The sequence below is a fragment of the Perca fluviatilis genome, chromosome 12 (genome assembly GCF_010015445.1).
Source record: "Perca fluviatilis chromosome 12, GENO_Pfluv_1.0, whole genome shotgun sequence".
Classification (NCBI taxonomy): Eukaryota; Metazoa; Chordata; class Actinopteri; order Perciformes; family Percidae; genus Perca; species Perca fluviatilis.
Window position 1 is genome coordinate 23398121 of NC_053123.1, and position 21813 is coordinate 23419933.

At 41.4% G+C, this 21813-nt stretch overlaps 1 protein-coding gene across 7 annotated transcripts in view; it reads right to left on the reverse strand.

Moving 5' to 3' along the window:
* Nucleotides 1–402: 402 nt before the first annotated feature.
* nalcn (sodium leak channel, non-selective) overlaps nucleotides 403–21813 on the reverse strand; it is a 94816-nt gene continuing 73405 nt past the window's right edge. For 5 of the 7 annotated variants that reach the window (XM_039818045.1, XM_039818047.1, XM_039818048.1 and 2 more), the window contains 29 exons: nucleotides 19463–19599; nucleotides 18484–18625; nucleotides 18210–18283; nucleotides 16867–16968; nucleotides 16698–16767; nucleotides 16421–16512; nucleotides 16158–16280; nucleotides 15772–15828; nucleotides 15127–15247; nucleotides 14904–15035; nucleotides 14307–14474; nucleotides 12674–12778; nucleotides 12001–12107; nucleotides 11782–11902; nucleotides 11572–11670; nucleotides 11262–11355; nucleotides 7179–7285; nucleotides 6904–6978; nucleotides 6689–6808; nucleotides 6037–6105; nucleotides 5772–5920; nucleotides 5524–5617; nucleotides 4867–4999; nucleotides 3483–3598; nucleotides 2764–2921; nucleotides 2055–2205; nucleotides 1767–1916; nucleotides 1509–1626; nucleotides 1172–1314 (listed from right to left, as the gene is read on the reverse strand). In XM_039818045.1, the coding sequence (XP_039673979.1) occupies nucleotides 1172–1314; nucleotides 1509–1626; nucleotides 1767–1916; nucleotides 2055–2205; nucleotides 2764–2921; nucleotides 3483–3598; nucleotides 4867–4999; nucleotides 5524–5617; nucleotides 5772–5920; nucleotides 6037–6105; nucleotides 6689–6808; nucleotides 6904–6978; nucleotides 7179–7285; nucleotides 11262–11355; nucleotides 11572–11670; nucleotides 11782–11902; nucleotides 12001–12107; nucleotides 12674–12778; nucleotides 14307–14474; nucleotides 14904–15035; nucleotides 15127–15247; nucleotides 15772–15828; nucleotides 16158–16280; nucleotides 16421–16512; nucleotides 16698–16767; nucleotides 16867–16968; nucleotides 18210–18283; nucleotides 18484–18625; nucleotides 19463–19599 (3327 nt within the window). Of the gene's footprint in view, nucleotides 1315–1508; nucleotides 1627–1766; nucleotides 1917–2054; nucleotides 2206–2763; nucleotides 2922–3482; nucleotides 3599–4866; nucleotides 5000–5523; nucleotides 5618–5771; nucleotides 5921–6036; nucleotides 6106–6688; nucleotides 6809–6903; nucleotides 6979–7178; nucleotides 7286–11261; nucleotides 11356–11571; nucleotides 11671–11781; nucleotides 11903–12000; nucleotides 12108–12673; nucleotides 12779–14306; nucleotides 14475–14903; nucleotides 15036–15126; nucleotides 15248–15771; nucleotides 15829–16157; nucleotides 16281–16420; nucleotides 16513–16697; nucleotides 16768–16866; nucleotides 16969–18209; nucleotides 18284–18483; nucleotides 18626–19462; nucleotides 19600–21813 lie in introns of all 7 variants that reach the window. The other 2 variants (XM_039818051.1, XM_039818046.1) reach the window with 2 other exon arrangements.

Below are 21813 nucleotides of genomic sequence, written 5' to 3' on the forward strand. Positions count from 1 at the left end.
CTAAATTGAATCACTGTGTAAAACAAGTAATTGATGAATGCGGCAACAGGCTTTCTAAAGAAATCATGGAATGGCCAAATCAAAACTCAGGACTTGTGTTACTGCAAAGGTAACACAGGCTGCATAAAAATGCATTGTAGTCTATAATCAGCATGTACAAGCATTGATTAGATAGAAGCATTTTTGTTTTATTGTGGAGACAAAATCCCAACAGGAAAATAGTTTTAACCATATATTTAGGGATTTGGGATTTAAAACTTTAGACAATTTTCTGTCTCATATTGAACAGCGCCTGTCGGAATTCAGAATTGAACGTTTCGATAAGCAAGTGTGGATGGCTGCTTGTCATTGTCTGCTTAAAGTATGTAATGTAATGTAAAGGAAATCAAATCTGACAATTTGTTTGCTCATAAATGCCTATGCAGGCCTTTATTAGAATAATTGAATATTTGATAAAGCTAAGGATATATAATAATTTACAAAATATTTCATGTTTTAACTCCACACAAATACACAAGATAGATTTGACTGTTAATTACATTCACAGTCAAAAATCTAAAAGTTGCTTTATTTGCTTGTTCCACCAACAAGAACAAGAGGGCTGGTTTAAGTATAAAGTGACTCTAAGGAAATCAATATTTATACGATTGATACTGAACTCCAGAAGAGACATGATCAGAAACATGGACTAAAACAGAAGAACAAAACATTGACATAAAGGGACATCACAACTTATTTTAGCTGCACCAATAATGTAATTACCGGTTTCAAAAGTTGAAACAGCAGAACAGTGGAAAACATATAGAACAGCAGCTTCTTGGTTTGTTTCATGAATGCAACATGTCCTTTCGTGTCACACAGTCTGCCTTAACACCATACTATGTGCCTGCATAGAAAAACTCAAGCAATCGTAATGAGCGGAAATCACAAAGGAAAAGTAATACCTATCCCAGAGGTTTGAAATCGTGACTGCATGTCAAAATGGCTGCTCAACGACACTATCATCGATAACCTGCACGCACAGCCTGCAATACTTTCAGAAGAGTTCTGAACCTGGATAAAAAAAGATTAGAAAAAGCATTGTTTTTATTGATCAGGGGAGAGCAAGTTGAAACAACTTGAGTCAGACAGCAAGCTTCCCAGCTCATCTGTGAAGGCAGCGCCTCATTCTCTAAATGTCGATGAGGTCGTCGCCGCTCTCGTCGCTCTCCACAGTCAGCTGACGGGTCCACCACTTCTTCACCTCTGACCCCGAAGAAGCCTCATCGTTGACAGGGTTTATCTTACACACTATGGACTTGACACTTGTGCGACCTGACACGACAAACACAAAGAACAGAGGATTCATGGCCTGATTCTTGTCATGTCAACCTACATTGCTTTGACTTTATTTTTAAAAATTCCACATCCTCTTGCCAGACCACTATTGTAAATAAGAGTTTTGAATTGACTCTCTACAAAACTGTGCCACTTGCAATAGACCGTATGCAGAGCTGTACTGTACACACCTGCAGGCAGCCGCCACTGTCCCAGCTTCCTCTGTGGTCTCCCCAGGTCTGAAGAGTCCTGCCTGTAGCCTCCTCTGTCTGACAATGTAGGGCTGAGTAGCTGCTGGAGACCACTCATCTAAACAAAGAGGGGATATGCTTTGTTTTACCACTGCAAGTGCACACCTGCAGATTATATGATGTGCTTGCTATATATCAAGCTGTGAGCACGTGTGAGTGTGTACTGTACGCAGTGTTGGTATGAATGTGGGGCTTTACCTCAGGCTGCGAAGGGTTGTCTGGGTTGTTAGCATTGTGGTCTTCACTTGGCAAGGTGGTCTCTATGCTGGGGGGGTTAAGGAAGCGGCTCAACTCCTGCTGCTGGCTTTCTCTCAGGCTGTGGATGATGCTACACGACTGCTGCTGCTTCTGCAAGGGCACACCGACATAATGTGGTCAGTGTGTGATGCTGTAGTGTGTACTGTACATGGCATCTTTGCAAAAATACCCTGGGAATGAGTCTGTTTTCATAAGGCATGTTTGTGTGTTTTCTGTTGAGAGACTAACCGCCCGGATGCGTTTGAGGCATTTCTTGAGCCACATGCGTATGGTCTGTTTGGCAACCTCTTCTTCAATGGTGTACTCCAACTGTTCCCTGGCCAACAGCTCCTCCAGCTGGAGAGACTTTCTAATGTCCACTGAGCGATATGACAGCATGCTGTTTGACACACACACACACACACACACACACACACACACACACACACACACACACACACACACACACACACACACACACACACACACACACACACACACAAACGGACACACAAAAGAGGGACATACTGTATTTAGTGGAATATAATTATGCTTCGGTAAAACTAAAGTTTATCAGGGCTTTAAAGCAAAAATACTACTTAGACATGTAAAGCTGTACTGTACGAGTCAACATTGCACAGAAGAAGTTTCAACCCATCAAGACCTAACTGAAGTTTTAAAGACTTCTAAACCCTGAAATGATGGAATGTTATATAACTTACAGAGTGAGTCAAGTTGTTCAAGACATTCAGTCCCTATGTCTTTAGAATCAGGTTTTGTTACCTGCTGTGCTGAAGTCTATCAAACCAGAATTTCAACTGGACAGAACTAATAAATATGATTTGATGCAGCACCACTTAGAGATTTGGACTGATATGGAACATATTGGTGTTACATTGTGTTATCCTAGTGGGTCCCCCTTAAAAACGTTTACACTGTATCTCTGTTCCATGGTCACCTGAGCACATCATGGAAGGTCACATCCCCTCCACTGTGCAGTCGCTCCATCTCATAGCACATGTGTTTAAACAGCAACTTGTCTTTGTCCAGGTCCACCTCCAGCCTGCCTCGGAGGAGACGAAGCAGGAACTTCACCCTGGATGTGGGGATCACACCCTGGGGAAACAGTCATAGAAGTCACGTTGTTATTCAAGAACCTGTGACGTGACTCGAGTCTGTGATGCTGAGACTTGGATTTCTTGTGTCTAGCTTTTAAGCCTGAGAGTAAAAGACACTTAATGACCCTTTTTTGATTTTTGGGGGTGGTTGGGTGGGAGTGGGGAGTCAGTGGGATGTCAGACCACAGTTACAGCTAGTGACTGGCAAATGTGAATAGGGTTGGGGTGGGACCAAAAATATATGTAAGGGCTGCTGCTCACATTTACATTGTTCTGTATGTTATAATTGTGCATGCCTGCGCAAATGATTGAAAATGAAAGCCTACAGTACAACTGGATGTCGTAATGGATAAATGGGAGGGGGGGATGGTCTACATATTTGATCCAGCACAGACTGTTCGAATTACTTTTACTCCTGTTACTCATGGCTATACTTCACTCCTTCAGCCCTTCTCATTAGCTCTAACTTCTCTATATTATCCTTTGCTCATAGCCAAACGATCATCACCCTCTCCCCTCTGCGGTGTCCTCATCCTCTCTCCTATTGCTAATTTCTCACCTCCCGTTTGTCATCCACCATGTTCCAGATGATTTGGAAGTGCCGCAGGTCATTATAGCTCAGCAGCTGGTCCTCCTCGGTGGAGTAGAACAGAGAGAAGTTCTCCACGATGATGGCTGCAGCAATAGCAAGATATATCAATACTCACAGATGCAAATATTCCATGATGACAATATCCATGTAGTTTTCATTTAAAGATGCATCAATCATCTGTGTTTGTCTAACAATGAATACAAGTTGTTCTTCTGCCCTTTAAATATCCTTAACATATCTATTTTGTTATGCTGCCATGAGTCAACAGCCCAGGCTTCTGGAAAACTAAATTAATCATATCACGCTAATGCGTTGATTGAAACCCAGACTGTTATAATAATGATAAATGATTCTCATAACACGAGCTCAAGCAAGAAGATACATACAACAATCACTCTTGCTCTTCTTGCTCTTTTCATGCATTACTTCTTGTGTGTGTGACTTTAGGAGTATTTTCTTTTTCCAAGAAATCAAAAACTCCCGACACTCACAGATAAGTAATCTTCTTATTTAAAGCGGGCAAAAAACAAACGCCTTTTAGCTAGAAGCCAGCGTTGATGACGGCTTCTAGCCGAGATGCATTCGTTTTTTGCTCACATTACATAAGAAGATTACTTATCTGTGAGTGCCAGAGTTTTTGTTTTCTTAGATCTTTGTCACTGCCGGGCACTCAGTACACTGTCCAAGATTTGGAGCTGTGCGGCTACTTTCCATTTGTCTTTCTTTTTCTATAAAGAATGTTCTTTGCAATAGGTCAGTGGTGGTGCTTATATCACAATTGGCATTTCTGGTTTATCTGGGGTTTTTTTCAGACAAGAATACAAAACATATGAAAGTGAATGACATAGATACAGTCCATAACACCAGAGAATACACTGTGGATAACATTCAAAAAGATGTAGAGAGATGGGTTGGTTCCATCTTAAAACTAATGCTCATTTTGATTCTACTCATGCCCTTCTATGTAACCACTTTCCTTTTTTCTGCCATGTCATTTTGTCTCTCTCTCTCTTCTTATATAGTGGCCTCTGACGTGAAAAATAAATAATGCATAAAGGGGGTTTATCATTGTGCGATGTATAATAATCTGTAAAAAACTAAACTCCTGTCTCTGGAGAAACTCTTTTTGTGTCTTTAGAGACATGATAAACCCAAGTGTAATTCTGCTTTATTAGCTCTGCTGTCTTGAGTTACATAAAGCTGCGTGAAAAAGTTTTTCATTCTTTTGAATGGCTTTTATGCACGCACACAGTTTTTACCCAAACTGAAAGGGGAGTTCCCATCATGTGGCTGTGTGTGTGTCTCCACAAGGTTTAATCAATACAAGTATAAAGTACCTATACACACTGACCTACGAGTAGGTTGAGCATGATGTAAGCTATAATGACATAAAAAGAGCAGAAGTAGATAAGTGCTCCAGCATAGTTGCCACAGTCAGTCTCCCAGTAGCGATGTTTATCCGGGGTACAGAATGGGGCCTGCACCTGGAAACAGAAAAAAAAAGAAATATATATATATATATATATATATATATATATATATATATATATATATGTAAATTTGCATCAATGCATGGGGTGATTGAAACATACCAAAAGTTCCCTGAAATGTTACAGTAAAGGGTCAGTTCAACCAAATTACAATAAAATTAAATATTTACGGAGTGATATTGCAGATAGCCGTGTCAGCAGTTTCCATTGGGGCTATTTCTTTGATAGAAAGTGGTTCTAGTGAAAACTGCTGACAGTGAGGTCTGTGGAGTATCCAAAGGTATATGAATGAACAACTGTGAGTAACCGGAGTGAGTAACTGTTAATTTTGCTGCGAGCACCACAAACAAAATTTTATTTGCCTCCATTGTATTAGGGTAGCGGCAGAGAATTGAGGTGAAGCAACCCTTGCAAAACATAACATAATGTTTACAATGTACAGTATTTTTTCATATTAGGAATAGATGGTCTGTTCCTTTGTCTGTGGGGATGTTTGCTGGATCTGCAGCCCATCTTACCATGCAGTCATGCATGATTTTATTCCAATCCTCCCCTGTGACAATACGGAAGAGAACGGTGATAGCCTTGCCTGCTGTGGAGAAGTTGGCATGCCTGCGAATAGAAGAGATAGGCGGAATCAGACAACTCTATAAAGATGTTTTTTACTGTATCTACTGCATACAGCCTGCAGTGCTGCTCAACAGCAGGAACAGCAGCATAATGAAGGACGGGTGTCTGGTCAATAAGCAGATCATCTAATCCTTACCGGTTGATGTTCTCTCCATATTTGACAGTTCCAAAGAGAACAACGCCAGCAAATGCGTAGCAGAGGAGAAGGAGGAACATGCCCACAATGATGAAGAAGCTCTTGTACATGCTGACTACCACAGTCAACAGTAGCATCTTCAGAGTCACCTTTATCATCACAGACAAACACACACATTTCAAAGGATATATTGTTGTTAGAATACAGATTCTTTTCTGGCAAAATGCACAAAATTGAGTATGTTCTTGCTTGCAAATATACTCACATGCTTCCCACATATTGTAAAGAATCTGAAGACAATCACACATGTGCCCATCATGTAGGTATATGCATTCTAGAGGGGAAAATAATATAATTATTAGTGTAGTATTTGCTAAAATACTTAACATGACTTAATCAGAACTCCTAAACTGTTCCCTTAATACACGTGTCAAACTCAAGTTTCCGGCCCCTCGCAGATTTTGATCCAGCCCGCATATCAATTTAGGTTCGCAATACATTCTGGCCCACCTAGTTTTTTGTAGCTTTTGCAATGTTTTGTCGCTTTTACTGAAATTTTTGTCACTTTTGCCGACGCTTTTGGCTAGTTTTCCGCAGTTTTTTCCCTCCATTATTTTCCCGCCGTTTTTTCCCAATGTTGTTGTCGCTTTATTCGACGTTTTTTGTCGCTTTTTTTCTTTGATGGCAAAGTTACTTTATTGCTGACTTTTTGAGTCTTTATGTTGACCAAACTGTAAGTGAGAAGGCTATATGAGACATGCAATAATACAGTCAAAGATCCTTGACTTTTTTGATGAAATAAAAGCATGTGAATAAACTAAATGTCTGGCCCTTGATGTGATTCTTATTTTCCAGTGTGGCCCTTTATGAAACTGAGTTTGACACCCCTGCCTTAATGTGACAGTAATTTGTCTAACCAGTAAGGAAAAGTGCAGGACTATCCAGATGACACCCAATGATGTGACCAGTAGGTCATAGCGATTCCTTCTGCTCTGCCAGTAACCCGCTGGAGACATGGCTATCAACTTCATGGTCACCTGGGTAACAACACCAACAAGGAACATCAGACAATACCCAGAAGAGAAAATCTAAATAAAACTTGATGAACAAGAAGATAGGAGAAAAGGCTCACCTCCAGTACAAATATAAAGGTGAAGACTACTGACATGGTGGCAAGAGGAAATGTTGCTTGATATCCTACGTCCCACTGGAGTAGAGCAGGTTCGCTCAATATGTCAATATGTCAGTTTACATTATATTTATTTAGCACATTGGAATTAATATCTTAATTGTACTTGACATGCAAAATAAATTAAAAATTAAAAATAAGGAAAAATTAAAAATAAAACAAATAAACAAGACATACATTATTGAAATGAGATGATGCATTGTGATATAAGGCTTTACCTTGACTGAGAGCAGCACAGACTGTGCCAGCACCAGCACAGCAATGCCCCGTTTGAAGAAGGGATGTTGAGTAATGTCATACATCTTAGCCCGGAAACCCCCGTTTTCTGTCAGGCATATAGAAGACCAGAGATGTATTGATACCTGCACAGCTATAACAACATTTCTCTGTGGAAGTTTATTTCAACATTTTCATACGGTCAGGGTAGGATTCACTGTACAAGTCAGTGATCAAATTTGAGAGTCTGAAAAACTTTAGCAGTGGTCTTTTATAAGTCAGCTGATGCTTAAATGTATGGTAGTGTCCATTACTGTCCTGCAGATGGCACTCATGGACTGCTTGGGGGTTCCTGTAACACTAAATTGTGCTGCAGGTTTCACACACATTTAGGTATGTGGATGCATTTGTGTCAAGAAAAGGTGACAAACCCACACTACCAGTGCAAATGTGTCTTAGAGTTTTTAGATCGTACAGTGAGGTTACAGTTACATCACTGGATAGTTCCATATTTCATCTCCTAAAACAAAAATTTAACTTGAGCTGGAGATGTAGTCTTCTCTTAGGTCCATTAAGATGCTGACAGACCAAGGAGATTATCGGCCGTTGGACAGTCTGGTGAGGTCAGTGACTCGAGGAGTAAGCCCTGACTGCAGTACGCAGATCGAGGAGTGGCTCAATGTGGGTGGAGCTAAACGTTTGACTCCGCCCACTTGCCAAATAGCAATTGGCAGATCCATTTCTCTATCACTCTGGCAATTGGTCTGAGGGGAAAACGCAGGACTTTCAAGCTGACCGGAGATCTTTTCCCGCGTGTGAAGTTTGCGTTTCCCGTTGTTGTTTTTCTTAACCCAACCCCGTTGTTGGCGTCCCCCAGAGACATAGGCTCGTTTCCCGCGAATTAATTAATTAACCCAGCGGCGGAGTGGAACCAAAACATCCACAGGAAATTTTGTAGACCACCGGCCGGTAGGCAGTGTCCGTCCGCGGGCAGGTAGCGTCCGTCCGCGGGCAGGCAGGCAGCCGGCAGTCAGCGTCCGTCCGCGGGCAGCCAGCCGGCAGCCAGCGTCCGTCCGCGGGCAGCCAGCGTCCGTTCGCGGGCAGCCAGCGTCCGGCCGCGGGCAGCCAGCGTCCGTTCGCGGGCAACCAGCCGGCAGGTTAGTCCGTCCAGACTTTCCCGATTGCCACTCCGCCTCTTCCTTAACAACCGTCAGGTGTTGTCGCGCTTTCCCCAGAGACCAGGGCTCATTTCGGAGTCATGTTTGCTTTCCCCGCTCTTCTTTTCTTAAACCCAACCCCGTTCTTTTTCCTTTTACAATTCAAATATCATTATTTCTTATAATCTATAATTCAAATATCATTATTTATTATAATCTATATATCTATAATATATATTATATTATAAAGGTGTTGCATGATGTCCGCCACCAGATGGCGCGCCCACGGAGTCAAACGTTTAGCTCCGCCCACATTTGGCCCAACCCCGATCTGCGTACTGCAGTCAGGTGCAATTGCCCGTGCCGTCGTCCGTCTGGGGTGCTGTCGGCCTTCATTTTGGCCGACCTGACATGTTCAGTCGCCGGCAGGGCAGTCGGGACTCACCCTGAAATGGCGAGCGGAATGAGGTGACTAGAGTCTCTCAAAATCTGACGAAAATCTTTTAAACTAACCTTTGTTGAGCTGAAATGAAGACAGATTCAGCAACTGCATGACCTATTTCTCGCTTAAAATGTTTTCAGAAACATGTTTCAGTGAACTATTTTAGTACAATATGAGATCGTATTCTGAACGGTCGCCATGACAGTCTGGCTTTGAATTTCCGGCGAAAACAAACCCATGTGACACATTCGTCCAATCAGCTGCCGGTTTTCATTTCTTGGGCAACAATACAGATTAGCGCCGCCTGCTGTTATAGAGATGTATTAAGTCTCGTCTCATCTCGTCTTTTTGGTGTGTTCTGTGGCACTTTTTGGACCAACACGGGGAGACTGATCATTTCGACTGGCTTTTCTGTCAACGGTTGGCCGTCGGCTATATGTGTAAGCAGCTTTAGGAAACTGAAGTGGTTTAAAAACATGATGAGAGGAGCTAATGTGATGGCTATTACTGAAGCCCATCCCAACTTTCCCTAATTATACTATTGTCTCACATTGACACCAGGCCTTCCTCCACAGCACTGCGAAGGAGGGTCTGGCGAGTCCACACAGCATTCTGAGATGAGAGAACCAATCACAATCGTCACCTCTGCAAAATAGCCTCGGGAAGCATGTGTACATTCAAAAGTTGTTTTAGTTGCGCAACAGAAAACTCCGACTCGGCAGGAGGAGCAGTTAACCATAGAACTCATAAATTGACCAGAGTTTAGAATGCCAATACAAAGCAAGTGGAAGGAAACAACCTCAGCCGGTCAGTCAGGCAATAGGGCATAGTGAAGACAGTGGTGCCTGCCTGTAACAGAGGAAGTCTAACGTTAACCCATGCTGTGACGGCTTTCACCTCGGCGTAATATCCGCTGTCTGCGTGGAGTTTTGAAAAGTGTAAACACATTTGCAACCGCTTTACCGGCATTGCCGTGACTCACTGTGACTTTAACAAAGTTGACGTTGTTTCGCTCCGTTGGCACCACAGCACGGCGTGTGTGTGTGTGTCAGCAGTCGGAGCTCCGCTCTCTGTCAAGATGTAGAGACGTCAGATATGCTTGCGTTTATGCACTCTCGGGTACCGAAATTTGGCACCGTTTGATTTAAAGTGAATCTGTCCTCGGTAGTACTGACATTATTTGTTCGATACCCAACCCTAGTAATGAGTGGCACATAACGTGAAGTAACATGGCATTTTATTTTATTTGAGTTTTAACTTGTCCAGTGGGGCAAGTTCATTTATCTTCCACTTGCCCTACAAAAAAATCCACCTGTCCCAGACGACAAGCCTTAATGTTGAGCCCTGTCACATATTTAAAGATTGTAAAAACTGATTATTTTCCAATTCATGGCACGTTTTCTATTTTTTATATTTAATGCGTTCTGCAGAGAAGTGAGACTGGCGTTGGTCACGGTTTGGAATGAAAGGGAGAAAACAGGACAGAGTAACACGGCGGATATCATTCATATATATATATATTTTTTTTTAAACGACGTAGTTAAGGCGGCAGGCGTGTCTTGCTTAGGCGACCGCCTCTGCAAAGTGCTGCGGGAAACCCTGGGGTTTCTGAAATTGTATTTCCCCATTCACATGCACATTTTCAAGTTCATGCTTGTTTTATGTGTCAGCATGCTAGCTTTGAATTAGAAGAACAGAATTATATCCTAATGAACATGAAATGTAACAACAGCAGCAAATCCAGTGGCAGCCTCTGTGATTAAATACTGTATGAGTGCTGACCCCAGAGACAATTCTTTCAAGTGCTTTGAGTAGGGATGTGGGTAAAGGCCAGCTCAGTTCTGTAATGATCTGCCAGTAGTGAGTGAGTGGCGCCAGTGCAGAGGGCCTTTGGATATGGATCAAAGTCAGGTTAATACTGCTGATGTCAGCAGCACTGCTGACTCGAACTGAAGCCATTGATTTTCTGTTAGTTCTCAGCCTCAACTGTACTAAGAGACGATTTCCCACACTGCCTCCGAGGCACAACTATTCTCATGACTCTAATCGCCGGAGGAAGAGCAATACTTTAAATGTTAGGTATTCCCGTGTTGAAATGTGATCAATAGCTAAACTAAACTTAACAGTCATCAGGTTAGTTAGTTAAAAAACTAGTAGTTTACTTCAAAATAGGTGTGAACATTTGATACATTTGCTAAACACAATTCCCATAGAAGGCTGTGACATGCATGATTCAGTGTCTAAACCATTTGTGTTATCTGTCCTCCTATTCAGCTTCTTCACTACTGCTACTAGTCATCATTTGAGTGTCATAGTGAATCCACTGAGGCATCAATCCTCAATGGAAAACCAGGACTATTAAATATGGATTAATCATGCTGGTGCTGCATCAACATGATGCTTGATACTGTACTGTATCACTGCTTTGTATTATAGAATGATTGCCAAAGCCTTTGGTGTATGTGTTTTATTTTGTGTGTGAGCACCTGGGCGAGGGGGCAGGTGAAGAGGCTGGGCTATTTTCAGTCGACTCTTCAGATCCTCCCATCTCCTCTGGTCCACTGTTAGGAGAGCAGTGCCCTGGTGGTGGGAGACACAAACACATTTAAATCCTGCAGGTGGTGTTTTTGCTAGCTTGGTGGTATTAAATGAATACCATGAAACTGCAGCATCACCAGTTTGAATTTGGCCATTCCTGTCTGCTTCTTTAGTCTCTTTGCTGCCACATAAATGTAAAAACACCCCGAAAATAATCTCGAAAAAGTAGGAAGCTGTATCTTCATGTGTGGCTCTTACCTTGTTCTCGTTGAAGTTTGCAATAACAACGCCGACAAACAGGGTGAGTCCAATCATGCACCCCAGAAACACAAAGACATGGATGTAGATGCCATGGATCTGCAGGCATAGAGGTATTTAAACGGTCACATTGTTCTTATAATGTAGAAGTCAGAAGTGAAAAAGAACACTTTAATGGAAGGAGAGGTAAGGTAAAGTGGGGTTCAGTACCGGTCCTACGCGGTGAATAATGACATCTCGGACCTCCACCCAGCCTTTGAGGGACAGCACTTCAAACAAAGCCAACATGGCATTTCCCACATTGTCAAAGTTAAAATTACGAGGGTTGGCCCTGAGGAAGGACAGAATGGATACATCAATCATTGGCTGAAGCTAAAACAATCCTAAATCAAGCAGTGATAAAGAAACAAAAACAAGAAGCAGCTATACCAGACTCTTGGTACCCAGAAACCAGGCTTCTTCTCTCCAGCCTTCAGTTTCAAGTTGAGGTTCTTGGAAACGCTGACATTTATTCGGAAAATACCGTGACAATCGTCCTATAACCAACAAAGCAGTTTACAGCAAAACACAGAATGAAGCAACCATTAGAACGGCATGTAAAAAAGAACATTTCATTTGCTTAAAATAAACAAACTCAGAATATGACAATTATACTGTAATTGTTTTTGCATAATGCACATGTGGTTTTAATAAGAACCTTTTATCTTAAAGAATCAAAAACTCATAACAATTTTTGAAGAAAATATTTTTCTCCTCATATATATGCAAGTTAATGGATAATATTAATGCATAATAACCATCAGCACATTCCCAGTTTATGGTGAGTACAAAAGATGTTGATATTATTAGGAACCATCGCTATAATTACAAATATTTGACCTGTGAAGACCTGTTTAAGCATTATATTGTTTTCTATATAATAAATTATCTGCTATGGCACAAGCTAAAGAAAGTACAATGTTAAGAAAGTGGGATAAAAGAAACCACTGGATTATTAATTTGACTGAGAAAACCCCTTGTATTTATTCAGCTTGTTGTTCTCTACAGGGAGTGTGAAATGGGAGGGGGTAGTTTAGTAAGGAGATTATGTTTCTTGCTGTACCCGTTTAATGATATGGGGGTCGTTGCACTTGGCAAGCTTTCCGGCAAACAGTTGAACTCCGAAGCTTGCAAACACGAGCATTAGAGTGAGGAGCAGAATGGAAACCTGCAGAGGAATCAATCAAGAGTTTAAGGCAGACAGTTCGACATAATCTAAGACATTGAGATTAGAGAGCAAGCTAAGGATGCCAGACAGCTGTGGATGTAGAGACCTCATCTGGGAAAATCCAAGTCACAACCAGAGAGAATCTGTAACTGTTGCAAGCTTATTATAATATAATAAAATCCTTGGTAGGCAAAGCAAAAGGTAAGCAAAGACGGGAAATGGCCGGTAAGTAATAACAATCCAATAAAGGTGAATAAAATGCTTTAGTGTACACATCCTTTTATATATATATATACAGACACACTCACCTAAAGGATTATTAGGAACACCTGTTCAATTTCACGTTAATTAAATTATCTAATAAACCAATCACACGACAGTTGCTTCAATGCATTTAGGGGTGTGGTCCTGGTCTAGACAATCTCCTGAACTCCAAACTGAATGTCAGAATGGGAAAAAAAGGTGATCTATGCAACTTTGAGCGTGGCATGGTTGTTGGTGCCAGATGGGCTGGTCTGAGTATTTCTGCTCAGTTACTGGGATTTTCACGCACAACCATTTCTAGGGTTTACAAAGAATGGTCTGAAAAAGGAAAAACATCAAGTATGCTGCAGTCCTGGGGGGCGAAAATGCCTTGTTGATGCTAGAGGTCAGAGGAGAATGGGCCGACTGATTCCAGCTGATAGAAGATCAACTTTGACTCAAATAACCATTCGTTACAACCGAGGTATGCAGCAAAGCATTTGTGAAGCCACAAACACGCACAACCTTGAGGCAGATGGGCTACACCAGCAGAAGACCCCACCGAGTACCACTCCTCTCCACTAAAAATAGGAAAATGAGGCTACAATTTGCACAAGCGCACCAAAATTGGACAGTTGAAGACTGTAAAAATGTTGCCTGGTCTGATGAGTCTCAATTTCTGTTGAGACATTCAGATGGTAGAGTCAGAATTTGGCGTAAACAGAATGAGAACATGGTTCCGTCATGCCTTGTTACCACTGGGCAGGCTGCTGGTGGTGGTGGTGTAATGGTGTGGGGGATCCCTTTTGCCTTCAGAACTGCCTTAATTCTTTGTGTCATTGATTCAACAAGGTGCTGGAAGCATTCTTTAGAAATGTTGGCCTATATTGATAGGACAGGGTCAAACACGGACAGTATTAGTATGGTGTTCCTAATAATCCTTTAGGTGAGTGTATATATACATACATATATATATATACACACACATATATATATATATATATATATATATATATATAATATTTTTTGCATGTTTTAAGCTATGTACTACTATGTTTTTGCACACATCTCAAAGCTTTTTCATGACCATTTTTACAGTATAAGTGTTGCCTATTAAGTTTCATGTTATACTGCATCGAAGTGTGTGAATAAATGAATGTGTAGTTTCACCTCAATATCTGATGTAAAAAAAATAACTTGAAGACTAGAAAAGGTAGTAGATTCTGAGAAGAGTTGCATTTCTCTACCGCACTCAAGGGGAAATTATACATGGCTAACCACTAACCAGGAAAATCTCCTTGAATCCTTTGAGAACCTCCCGCACCACCTTCCTCATCTGGGGAACCAGCTTGAAGATCCTGAGCGGACGCAGGCAGCGCAGCATCATCAGCAGCTGAGCCCCAGACTCAGGAGGGACGTCAGGAGGCAGCCAGCACAGGAATATCAGACTCACCTACAGAGGAGTGCCACAGCAAGGGCATCGATGAACGGTTAGGGGAAAGGTAAGCATCCTGCAGATTTTACAGTGCAATGTGTTCATGTCACAGGTTCATCATTTGATCTACGTCAACAACCCTGTAACTGTCCCGTTCCCTTATCGCAACCGACACAGACATGTTCTACTGCAACACCACTGAACAAAGATTAAATCTGTCTTTTGCATGATCTACGTGCACATTAGATGCACATAAGAGTTATTTCAGAATGCCAATAAAATGTGAAATAATGACAGTGAGGCCATCAAACTGAATTAAGTTATTTAAAATGATTAGCTACTATTTAAATAGGACAAATGACACATCATTGGTCTACCCTCAAAATACTTTTTCCAGTGTGATTCAAACCCTTAGGAACAGCCCTTTGATTGGATGAGATTTCTCACAAGATAGATGAAGATGTCCATGACTCCTCCGAAGTCTCTGATGACAGCTGTGGGGGTGAAGAACAGACCGTCGGCCATGATCTTCAGGTTGAGCTCAATGCTCATAAAGATCACAAACACATACTCCCCGATCTGAAACAGAGGGCACGGGTATGACAACATCTGTCCAATCATGAAGGTGCTCGCTTGCTCATGCAGCCATTGATCCATCTGCTTTTAATACCTGCAGTGTGGGGGCATGCATGACCCTGGTGAAGGGTGATTCAAACATCATGGAGATGCAGGAGCAGATGGTTACTACAATCATAACCCAGTCCAAATAGGTGACGAGGCCCAGGAGATCGCTGCAGGGACACACACATTAACATCGTTATGGTTTTTGGGAATTTATGCAGAGAAATAGTATATTCGGTGTAAGTAGGTCAAGAAAGCTATTTGGTTTGCAAACCAGCAAATACTCAGGGATAAATCAAGAGGAAGAGAGGGGGCAGAAAAAGAGAGTAGGAGAATATGTGAGGAGAGATATCAGAAATTGAAAGTGAATAAATCTTTGTGTGTGTGTGTGTGTGTGTGTGAGCCCAATCTGTTCTGCAGAAAGATGTCAGTAATATTCCCGCGGCACCAACAGTATCTGATACAAAGGACTGCCTCCCGCTTTCATAATCAGACTCTGTGTTTGGATGAATTACGATCAGGTTGCATAATGGGTGAAATCTATTTCACAGCTCTTTATTTCACAATTTTCATTCCTTACCACAGGTTTGGGAAAGTGCAACAGGCAGGTAATAAGGTGCAGAATTAGTATTTCAATGTTGTAGAATGAACAGATCAATAGAGAGTGAAGGAATCAATAATTCATCACACTTACTACAGCTGGTGGTATTTGGTGTTCTTCACTGCTCCTGTTATGGGGTCAGTTTTGGATCTAAATATTAATTCATACAAATAAAATAAATTGTCAACATTTTGACAGGGAAAAAAAAGTCTTATGAGCCAAACTCATACAGGGGCATTCACCATTTTTGTTGTTAAACATTTGTTGATTAAACATTGTAAAGATTGGTGCAACATTGGTAAAAAGAAATAATAGACAAGTGGGTTAACCTAAATGTTTTGTGAAGGTTATTGGTTGTTTACTGAATTCTAAAGTCTAATTTGTGACCATTCTGAGCCAGGATAGGCTGTCTAGAGAAACTTGAAAACAACATCTTTTGACCTTTAGACCATATACAGTAGATACAATACTGATCTTACGCATTGAAGCGAGCTCGAACAATCATCCTGCAAAAGTTCCTGAAGCGGTGCTCCCGCCCCACAATGAAGAGAGGCTTATCAAAGTAAGGATGATTTTCTCTCAACTCCTCCTCCTGCACTTTTCTACAAGCACAGAGTTGGGACAAACACCAGTTATATTTGTATCAATGAAACAGCAAGGACTGACTGAATGTACAACATACATTTATTTTTGGCAGAAACTTACTTTACACGTTATATTGGGTCAAAGTCTGTGTAAATACCTTTTCATCTCTGCTTGTTCTTTCTTTTCTTGGATCATCTTAATCTCACTGTCCTCTCTCTGTGCGTTACGATAGCGTACCGTACTGGAATGCTGGGGAAAGAGACAATGAAGTTATGCAATTTCTATTTTTGTATTTCTTAGATGTTTTAAGAAATACTGGTTGAATACATAAACAACAAAATTATTGTTTGACACACAACTATTCTGAGAACATACAAGCAAACAGTACAATATGTCAGACCTATGTCAGTATTTGTGTGTGTCTATGTGCTCACATCCTGGGTGAGTGTCTCCAGCGACTTCCCTCTGCTGATCCTCTGACTAGTGGAACCATGTCTCAGAGATCTGCAGATACAAAGAGTAGACAGATATTACATAGTACTGATCAGCTACGGTAAAATTGCACTTGTTTGCATTTCTGTATGTGAGTGTGTGTGGTCAGACCTGCGCTCCTGCCGTATGTGATGCTGGACGCTGAGTATGGAGCGTTCTTTGGCTGGCTGGCCTTCAAAGGATCCACTTAGCATACGCTGTGTGGTACAAGCCCTGTGAAACACAAACACGTTTTTTTCTCTACTCATGATCAATATAATGAAAACAGTGTGAGGTCACCAGCTGGCAACCACAACACAGCTGGATCAGGTCCATCTTCCTGCCTAAGGGGCTATCTTCGACCTTCGTCATCCTGGGCACATAAGAATGAAGATCCGGAATAGGTTCCAATCATTTTATTAGTCAGTGAGTGTGCGTGTATGCGTGCGTGCGTGTGTGTGTGTGTGTGTGTGTGTGTGTGGGGCTAACAGCAGAGTCATGTACCAGAACAGACCTAATGACACAGTGGGCACTGGTAGTGTGTGTACTTTAATCATTTACAGAGACTCTAAGCAATAACTTCTTTGTTGGCAGTAAGTATGCATGAGTGCCTGCGTATGCTGGGCTGTGTTTGCCTGTGCTGGTAAGAATGTGGGCCTAATTGTGTGTTTGTGTGGAAGATAGCAGGCCAGACAGTACGTGTTATGACTACTAATGTGCTGTCTGTCTTTCAGACTGACTGAATAAGGGAGGGGGATGGGGGGGGAGAGGTAGCCAGCTTGGACACGGTGCCGGCGAGCTAATCTACACTTAGTGCCAGCTCTGCCATGCTGAACAGCAAATTATCCATTTACTTCATCGCGACAGTAAATGAGTCTGAAGTGGGTCTGTGTGTGTCTTTGCGTGTGTGAGAAAGAGAGAGAAGCATTAACAATGCCAGTGAGTGCTGTTAGAGCAGCGCTACATCTAATATGCACGCACATTATTATTTACACCCACACAAAGAATGAATTTCATGACTGTGGATGATGCATACTAAAAACATCTTGCTGGGGTCTAAGGACCGTGTGTCAATACAAAATCAATCTTATGATCTCCTGATTAATAACAAAAGACCACAAACAACTGAACAACTGAAAAGTGGGGAGCTGTTTGCAGATTAAAAGACGTCTACACATGTGGATTAAATTTGAGGGAGATTTGGTTGAAAAGTGAAACTTTTTATAGACATCTGGGTTACATATAATCATTGTGTCAGCAGGATTTTAGCAGCAATGCCTTTTCCTGCTCAAATGAAAGATGGAGCAGGAAAAGTCATTTAAATGCTGCTTTAATACACATTGAAATACAGTCACAAAATTGTTGTTAAAAAAACAATAAAATTCAACCATATTGAGCTAAATTATAACCAAGATGTGCTGTGATCTTCAAATCCCCCAAACCATGCTTATTTGGGAAGTGTAGATGTGTCTTACCGCAGTATTTTATTGATAGTAGTTTCTTTTTCCAGAAGGTTACGAGCTCGGATACTAAATATTGACCTGCGAAGCTGAATCCCCCAGAGTGAGAGTCAGTTAGCTCCAAAAACACAGCATACACACAACAGTGAACATTAGGTACAATTGGCTACTACTACTGTCCTTCTTATTACAATGGTTTATCTTCTGTATATATAACCATGGAAATGGAGTCAGCACTTTCTTATCCACTTTCTGTCTGTGGAGTAAGAGAACGAGTGAGTGAAAGTACCTTTTGGTCGATATACTTGTTGTCTTCAATGGCTGAGCGTTTGGAGTGGTCACAGGAGGAGGATGATGCGGAGGGGAGACGCCGGAACAAACAACTGGTGTCCTGCTGCTGACGATCGATGAACTGCTTCATAAAACTCTCCCTAGAGTACATGACAAACATCATTCACACAAACAATTACAATACAACTACAATTGTAGTATAACGCCAAACTATCTCAGTCCAAATTCAGCTATGCAGTATGTTAGTGGAAGTTCTTGCTGCAGCAGAGCGGTAGATGGGCTGCAGAGGAGGATTTCTGGGGAAGCGAAGGACCCAGCTGTGCACTAATCAGCAACTAAATAATCATAATTGACAATTGATTATGAGGTCCACCGTGTTGGACACAGTTCAGCTCTCCTGCTAAAATAGGCATACAGTAAGGTACAAAAGGACTTATTGTCAAATAGTATTGGTTACTATCTACTAGGAGCAAATCTGAAACATTTTTCTCCAGTTCTTTCCTTACATAATGTCAGCACTGTAGAAAGTGTCTAGAAAATGGCGGCCACATTAAAAGGTTTTACATAGTTAGTGCTCATTGTTGTGCTGTTCCCATAATAAACTGGCATTCACTACTCAATAAAATGTTGTTGTTGATGTGGTCTGTTTGGGTAAGCTGGATATTGTTGCTCATTTTAATTACCTAGTTTCTCTTTTATTTAGGCCAAAAAATAACTCTTACTGGTGCTTGAAACATAAAATGGTTCACTTAGTACTGTATGCGCCATTTTTTCTTTTTTTTACTAGATGCCTGTTTGCCAGTCTGGCCTGTTTTTAGAAGAGCTATGTTTATTAAACTGGCTGGAGATCACAATGCTGTGTCGTATTGTAATTTGATTCTTACCAGCAAAACAGACATTTAGGTCTATATACATATCTCAAAAAAGATAAGCTCTTAGAATTGACTTGATGTGTCACTCTGGCTGTGGCTGTGTACCTGATCCTGGGCACGGTGAAATCAGATGGGAGCTTGGAGATTTTCACCATCTGAGGTCTGTTGGGGAACTTCTCAAAGATCCTGAGTCGTAGAGGAAGCTTCTCTTTGGTGTCAGCATTGGCTTCGCTTTGCTTGAGCTAAATTAAGGGGGTAAGAGAAGCAGTTTAGGCACAGAGCAGCAGAGAAGGACAAGATACAGTAAAAGGGGAAAGTCAGCCACTTGATGGGAATGAAGAAGAGAGAGCTTAAAATAAGATACAAAGGGAAGAAGGACACTGTTATTGTAGTTTGGGTGTGGAAAGTTTAGGGATTTTGAGAAGTTACCCTTGGTATATATAGAGAAAAAGGCAAGAGACTAAGCCTTGCATTGCAAGAGACAATTGTGGAATGCAGACGATTTATATGTTAAGAGTGCAGGTTTATGTTTCTGCCTGATGATGGCAGCAACACACTTACCTACAACACACACACCACATACAGTACAGACAACCACATTTAGGATGAGATCCCACTTACTTTTAGAAAAGAATGGAGAAGGCAACAAAAGAAAAAGCAAAGATTACTTTGGAGTGGTTTATGGAGAAAAGAAAAGGTAGCGACAGTTAGAATAATGTGCATGTGTGCAGGCCTAGCTCTGTGGCACAGGCTGGCGAAATAAAAAAAATGACAAAAGGAATGAAACCAATTATTTCCATTTAATTACATATGGGGGAGGCTGATTGAAATCCCCCTGCAGGTATTCTCTGTCTGGGTGCCTGGAGATAACCTCTGATGCATTGCAGATTCGGCTTGGAAGTGAACTGCATTTGGAGCAGTAGTAAATAGCAGCTTATCATTCGGAGCAGGACACCGCTGTGAAACGTATCGACTGGGCTTGGTGAATGTTTCTTTGTCAGTCATGGCGTTTGTCTGTCTGTCTACCAATGCAGAAGTCCCTCCATGATGTTCGTGCGTATTGGTATTCCTGTCTGACTGTGAATGCCCGAGTGACTGGAACAGCCCCTTGTATTTGAAGGATAACAGCCGGGGGAAGGAGAGACCTGACAAAGGAGGGAATGGAAATCTGTCCATCCATTTTCTTTTTCTAGCAGACTAAAATGTTGAAGCTTCTTTAATACCCTGAGTGGGTGAGCGGTGAGTGGCATACTGTGAAGACAAAATGATGTACCAGCATTTGCTTTCCTTTGCGTTCCGTCTATGTCTCCCAACATAGACACAGGATAGAAAGAGGCAGAGAAAGAGGGAGACCGAGCAATAAGTAAAAGAGAGAAGTAGACAAAAGGAAATAGAACAGAAAAATAAGTACGAGACAAAACCTAAGGGATGATTACAAATAGACAAGTGGATTGCGGATTTAATATAGCTTAAAGCAATAAACAAAATACCATCTTATGCTACATCTGCTTCAGTAGCATAGGATTGAAAATAAAAATGTGTTAAGCAAAATAGTGAGCTTCTTTCTAGTGCTGCAGTTGTCTGGGTGAAACTTGCAGAAAGTGCTGCAGTCATCTCAAATAGTACCTGTACATTTGGTTGCTGAATTCCCAGCAAGCAGAACACACACAAACAACATTTCATAAGCAAGCAAGCACGCACACCCGGACAAACACACACACACACACACACACACACACACACACACACACACACACACACACACACCACACACACACACACACACACACACACACACACACAGTGCAGATTTAATATGGACCATGCTGTTCCCAAAGGTCCTAATCAATTGGGCCAACTCAGCGAGATGTACAGTTTAGCCGAGGCTCTACACCCTTATCTGCAGCAGTATTCCATTACAGCAAAACTTTCTGTGCCATGTATTGTCCTTTGTTGCTTTCTGTGTTAACCCCTCAGATGAATGTGAATCACAGTGAGCAACTATCCACATCTCTTTATACAAGACTCAGAATCTTAGTATCAACTTCAGATTATGTTCATTGCCTCCTTCCCTCACTGATCTCCTATTCTTCATTTCTTTCCATTTTCCCAAAAGACGAAAGAGAGAGCTGCAATTCAAAGATAATTGCTATAGAAATATTTTCTAATAAACAGACTAGTGTTGTGAGTGATGTACACTTATTCATATAATTCGATTTCTGTTTATTTATATGCTGCATCTGGGGAGCCACCAACTGTGGAAATAAATAAGCAAAGGATGCACTGAATTTAATTTCAATTTGCCCTGAAATAACAATCGGAATCCACTGTACCATGGATCATTTAGTTTATTTTTTGGGGGGAAGTGCAATGATCCAAAATATAGTTTCCTTAATTATTCACGCTGTGTAAGGCTGTTCTGTAAAAGATTTACCTGGTGATAAGGTGCACTAGCA